At 24.2% G+C, this 6691-nt stretch overlaps 3 protein-coding genes across 3 annotated transcripts; all 3 read left to right on the top strand.

The window, feature by feature from the left end:
• Positions 1-16: 16 nt before the first annotated feature.
• Positions 17-445, top strand: PCYB_051040 (VIR-like CYIR protein; the record flags this gene model as incomplete). The annotated part of the gene is made up of 1 exon (XM_004220985.1): positions 17-445. A coding segment is annotated over one exon (429 nt), but the record flags the coding sequence as incomplete, so codon positions are not given.
• A 452-nt stretch (positions 446-897) lies between these two features.
• Positions 898-1732, top strand: PCYB_051030 (VIR-like CYIR protein; the record flags this gene model as incomplete). Its single annotated transcript, XM_004220984.1, has 2 exons — positions 898-1036; positions 1173-1732. The coding sequence occupies 2 exons, from the start codon at positions 898-900 to the stop codon at positions 1730-1732; spliced, it is 699 nt and encodes a 232-aa protein (XP_004221032.1).
• Positions 1733-5009: 3277 nt separating this feature from the next.
• Positions 5010-6508, top strand: PCYB_051020 (VIR-like CYIR protein; the record flags this gene model as incomplete). The annotated part of the gene is made up of 2 exons (XM_004220983.1): positions 5010-5057; positions 5120-6508. The coding sequence occupies 2 exons, from the start codon at positions 5010-5012 to the stop codon at positions 6506-6508; spliced, it is 1437 nt and encodes a 478-aa protein (XP_004221031.1).
• Positions 6509-6691: the final 183 nt, after the last annotated feature.

Genomic DNA, 6691 nt, shown 5'->3' with positions numbered 1-6691 from the left:
TATTTGTAATAACTTATTAAAAGACAGTAATTCATATCACATAACAAAAATTTGTAACAAGCTTAATGTGATATTGGAGAACTGGGATCGCATATTAAAATCTTTCGAATCAGTAATTAATAGGAACTACTGTGAATATTTAAACTATTGGATACATGATCAAATAAAAGATAAAATATATCGAAAAAAAACTACTACTTTGATTTATAACGTGTGGGATATTTTAAATAATTATAAAATTACTTCTAATAATAAATGCTGGCACAAGAATTTCAATGTACCTGAAAAAGACTTTAAAAATAAGAAAAAATTATATGAGTTTTTAGAACATTATAATGCAATAAAAAGTAAACTGGAAAAAATAGACACTTCGAAAAAAGAAGAATACTGTAAATATATAAAATCTATCTTTTCATTATATTACACTGTGAAGCATGAAGATTTGTGTAAAAAATCTACGGTGTATAAGGATGAAGTAGATTATTTTCAAAAAATTATGAAGGATGATGATTTAGATTTCTTAAAAACAAATTGTCCAGGTAAAAATATTGAATTCTTGTTAAAAAAAGAACAGAGTTCTCCTGGAAATGAAAATCCGAATCCACAACATACACAACGAAAGGTTAATATATATGAAAATTAATGAAATTGTATATAAACATTATTTATTTTTTCCCAAAATTGAATTTTTAAGCCTTCATTTGTAAATTTTATACAATGTTAAGTACCTTTATTAGTTTTTTTTTTTTTGAAAATCATTTTCTTTTTGTATATACAACAAACAATTTATTGCTTATTTATCAGGGTGATGAATTAAATTTGTTATTTTTAGAAACAGATTCTAGCGATTTAGATAGTGTAGAGGGCATTGATAATTATTGTGGAATCTGTATTAATATGTTAAAATTAGAAAAGGATTATCCTGGTATAAATGAATTATGCAAGACTTTTGCAAAAAATTTATCAAAAATTAAAGATAGAACGAACTATAATGATTACTGTTTGGACTTAACCTACTGGACACATCATAAATTAAGTATGATGTTTAATTATACTTCGGATTACAGTGACATAGGACCTGTTGTAATGGAACTTACTAGAGTAATGAATAATATTAATAATACACAATTAAAAGTAAACCTTGTTACTTTATTTTGACGGAAATTCAACAGATAGGAATGAAGAAGTCCAATTGCTGAAATATTTTAGGAATTTTGATAGTTTATATGCTAAAGAATCCTTTGAAAATGGAGAGAAAGAGAAGCACTGTAATTCTGCAGAAAGTATTAACACCTTATATGAAAAATATGCAAAGAGTTGTTGTACTTATTTTAAAGATTATACACCCTTTAATACATGTGGAAAATATTTTAAATGTGATACAAAGTATAAACCTTATAATCTGCAATCAAAATTAAATTGTACGGGTGTTTTAAAAACTGAAAGTACTTTAGCAAAAGTAGAAATTCCAGTACCAGTGGATTACCGTGTAAACAGTGTTAAGGAGGATCTTCCAAAGATAGAGCATTCTCCTAAAGATATAGAAATTAATTATAATGAATTAATAAAGGATCCTTTCTATATGGCATCCTTAAGTGTTCTTTCCCTTATTGGAATATTTTTGGTGTTCTTTGTTTTTTACAAGGTAATTGACATTTCTTTTGTACCATGTGAAAAATTTATGCTAAAGTTTATAAGTTATATATTTTTAAAATTTATAATCACAAAGTAACTATTTTGTGTCTTTTACTATTTATATTTCAGTTTACTCCATTCGGGACGTGGATAAATAGGAAAGGGCAAAAGACAAGACAAATACAATATGATTATAATGATTCTATAAGAGGGAAATTAATAATGTATGATTCAAGACCCGAGCATATAAATTATCAGAACGAGAGAATTCGTCTGTCTTATCACCGTTCCTAAGAAGTACTAGCGTTTGAATAAAGTAAAATGTGAAAATAAAATTAATTCATTTTGGAAGACATGTGAATCCTGCTTATAAGTTCTTCTGTACATAACGAAGATACAACAAAAAAGAGAATTTACACCAAAATGGGATATTTTTAGTATTTTACTATTTTTGTTTTATATTATTTTTTTTTTAGTCGTCTTTGGAATATTTTCAACACCATTTTTAAATTAATGTTATTTATTTTACATCATTTTTTTGGTATTTGTCAGGAATTTTCATATTATTTTTGGAAAATTTTCCATCCGTATAAAAGTTATAATATAATATTCATTATTTAAGAATATAAACGGTGTTAAGATTAAATACCTGTTATTTTTTTTTTTTTTGAAAACGTTATATATTATGAAAGCATGTGTAATAAGTTGTGCCACGCACCCTTCAAATTATGTCATCCCTTTTTTATGTTATTTTTTGTTTAAATTTGATTATCAATTATGATATATGTTAAATAGCAAAAAATATACACATGGCGTTACAAAGTTATTGTTGTTATTATTATTATATATATGTAGTATTAATGCACTATTGCAACCTGTTTGGTATATATAAAAAAATTGTGGTATTTTTACTTAAAAAAAAAAAAGTGTAAAACTTATTAAATTATTAAGTTTTAAAGAAAAATAAATAATTTGTAATTATATTTAAATTGATGTTATAACCCCTGAATATGTAAATAATACATATTGATGAATTAGATAAAATAAATCAAATTTTATTTCAACGTTTAAGCAAAACAAACGTACATCATCCTTTTTATAGACAGTGTCTTAACAAAAATGGAAAAATTACGCTTATAGTTATTATAGCGACCTTACAAAATTATGTGACCACGTTATTTATATTTAAATAGGAGAGCACTTCGCATGAAGAATGAAGAATACTGCTTTTTAACTCAATTATCATATGCGTGGGTCTATTTATTTATTCATTAACTTTAACAAGTTAAATAGAATAGTATGAAATAAAAATGTATTTTATCGAAGTTAATAATTGTTGTATATGTGCAGAATATTCCAATACATTATGCACACATAGACATGAAAAGGCCTCATAAAGTAATACCAGTTCATGCACAGTTTTACTTATACTGTTTAGAGGAGCAATTTACGTTGAAGGAATGTTAAAATAAATGTACACATATATGTGAAAACGAAAGGAACATATCATTTTTGTTAAATAATTACAGTGATTATAAATATGCAACGTTTTATAAAAACTTCATTAAATAAATATTTTTATTCTCTATAATAATTCACGTGCGATGTTGAATAAAAAACAATGCACAGAAATCATGTTTGTGGAATAAGGAAAAAATACGAATTCAAAAGTGTGTTATTCATGCATAATAATCATTATTATATCGTAATATGACAATTTTATACTACCATATCTGCAAAAAAAAAGTTAATAAAAACGATGATTTCATTTTTAAGGTAATGGCATTTTATAAAAAAGAAAAAGTGGAAAATAATATTAAAGTGCATTGTCCATGGCGTGGATGTGTAATTTTAACATGATTATTACTTTCAATATATTAAACATTTGATGGGTTATAAACTTAAATTTCCATACTTTATGTAGTAAATTTATTTTGATAAATACTTCTATATTAAATATTAAAAATAAATATAATTCAATTTCATGTTATCCCTGTTGAATATATTTAAGGTAGAGGATAATAAAAATAAATTATTTTAAATTTGTTCTTAATTTGCCAATAATTAATTGCGAATGTTGATATGCATTATTTTGTACAAATAAAAAAATTTCATAAAATACATTTTATGAAAGTTTCAATTAGCATTATGATATTGATTGAAGAAGTTAACGCAGTTAAGTTGTTTGAACAGTGCATAATATGATTTAAATCTATTCATTTAAAATGACTACAGAAATGTATTGGAACAATTATATATCATTTTACTTTTTCATTCAATATCTATAATTTTTTATGTGTTAACAATATGAAAAAGGGAAGAAAAATAAATATATAAATAACATAGATGAAAATTTATATTGTGTGTAGAGAAGCAAAATAATTCGAAATAACGTATTTTATAAAATATATTTATTATCTTACATTTTTGAATTATTATCGAAATAGTCGTTATCAAGTCAGCATAAGACAAACATTCCACATGTTATCTACACTTTTTAAATAATTAAATTTCTCTTTTTTTTGAACATTTATATATTTAATATTAAAAATATATATTATCTGGTGTACATAGGAGTAGGGACAAAAACGATGCTTTAAATTGTATCCATATTTATAAGACGTGAAACAATGTGCTACTACTTTGTAGCTACGCAACTTAATAGGTCTTACAATAAACTAACATAATAATAATTTTAGTATGTTTATGTAATATATATTTATCAATAATGATATTTGATAATTCATAACATTCAGTTTCCATTTTTTTCCTTCTTAAAAATGAACATTTATGTAGTAATATGTTGCAAAACATTAATTATATAATAAAATGATACATAAAGAAAATTAATATAAATGAATTAAATTGTATATTTTGTGGCATAATAAAAAAAACAATCATATTTCTGTGTTAATATTTATTATTTTAACATGTAATATTTATCATTAAAGCATGTCTTAAAAAAAATCAAATTAATATACGAATTAATCATTTAAATATAAATGACGCTTAATATTTATGAAAGTCAGAAATAATTAATTTTAACATATATCAAGTAAAAAACTAAATAACAGATATAAAAACTGAGGATTAGAGAAATAATTATTTCCTTTATGACACTAAAATTAGTATTGAGGATTATATGCCAACTGCTTATTTTATTATTTACTAGTAAATGATTTACTATTTATAAGGCCATGTAGCTACTGTAACAATATAATATAATTTCAAATTACAACTGAAAAAAATACTTAAAAATGCTTATTTTTATTTTAAGGTTACATTGATCTATGTATATGAATATTTTATTTATGTTCTTTTTCTTATTATATTAATACACATAAATATATAGTTCCTTTTTTTACATACTTAACATGACACTAGTTGGATTTGAATTTTTAAATTTAAAATCTGATGATGATGTACTTTTTATTTTTAAAATATATTATTAATTTTGTATTATCTGAGTGCTGCATGTCTACAGAAGGCCAATAAAAATTCATTTATTAAAACAAATATCTGTGCATTTATAGAACTTTTTTTCTGTTTTAATTTTCAGGAAGACATTTATAAAAAATTACCATCTTATAAATTATATAAAAAAATTGATGAAAGTATCACTGACACCACTTATGATAACTACTGTGCTAAAGTAAACCCCCTAGATATTACGAATGATGAGATTACAAAATTTTGCCAAAAATTTGCAAGAAATTTAAAAGAATTACCTACTATTGAGAGTATAGGAAAAAACGCTCATGATGCCTGTTTAAGCGTTACATACTGGTTTTATTATGAATTAAACAAAATATTAGGGAAACAGGGTTATTCTGCGCATCGTGAACGTATTATTAATTCATTTATTGATGTAGAATCTAAAATTTATAACGAATTACTAAATGCTAATAATAAGGATAAATGTCCTATAGAAGTTAAAACTAATTTCGAAAAGAAAAAGGAAGAGAAAATTTTATATGACTATTTTAATAATTATAATACTATTTTTCACTGTAACAACTCGTCTAATAAAGAAAAATGTTCTGAATACTGTAAATATGTGAATGAAATTTATAAAAAATACATAGAAAATCAAAAGAAATGCTGTGGAATTAATTATTTGAATTGTGGTGATTACTTTAAATGTAATGGGAAATATAATCCGTTGATTCTCTTAAACAAGCTAAATTGTGATATTGGGGAAGAAGGGGAAAGACTTACCGAAAAACAAATTAGAGAAAGTCAAGAAAACTATGGCAATTCCGATTTAATACGTAGTCTAAGATATAATATATTTAAATGTAATATGGTAAAAGATGATTATGGATCCAGTATTGGATTTTGTTCGGTATTTCCATCATCTAAATATTCTTTTGAAAATGTGGATAATCTCCATTTCAGTGAAGAAGAAGATGAAAAGTCCAGAGGTGTACCAATTAACAATGGTGAAGAAGAAGTAACAACCACGCATTCGGAATTAGGAAGTAAAAGTACATTAGCTGCCAAAGATACAAAAGAAGCACAATGTCCAGAAGATAAACCAGTAAAATTGTCTAGCGGGGCATGTGTAGAACATAATGTGCGTACAACTGGTGTCATTGGATTGAAGCTAATAGACAAGGTTCCAATTAATAGAGTTAGAAATATGATTAAAAATAATATGAAGAGTAATACTACTTCGCTACAAGTTCCTAATTTATTAGATGATGACAGTGCAGACATTAATACTTTAAGTGGAGTATACAGCATGTTACAGAAAAGTACTTTCAAGATGATCATCTTGGGTGTTTTAGGTTTAGGGACAATTATGATGTTTTTCATATATTTTAAAGTAATTAAAAATATTATTTTTAATAGAAATAAATTCTTATATTAATCATATATTTCTGTTTTAATTTATAATAATGAAATTGAAATATTATTCATGTTTCACATTTTTCATTTATATAATAGTTTACACCACTTGGATCATGGATCAGTAGGAAAGCACTGAAAAAAAACGATTCGAAGAACATTTGATATACCTAAGCAGAATTCTCATATGAGCTATCTGAATTAT

The sequence above is a fragment of the Plasmodium cynomolgi genome, chromosome 5 (genome assembly GCF_000321355.1).
Source record: "Plasmodium cynomolgi strain B DNA, chromosome 5, whole genome shotgun sequence".
Lineage (NCBI taxonomy): Eukaryota > Apicomplexa > Aconoidasida > Haemosporida > Plasmodiidae > Plasmodium > Plasmodium cynomolgi.
The sequence above is the reverse complement of the archived record's forward strand: the minus strand, read 5'-3'. Positions and strand labels throughout refer to the sequence as shown.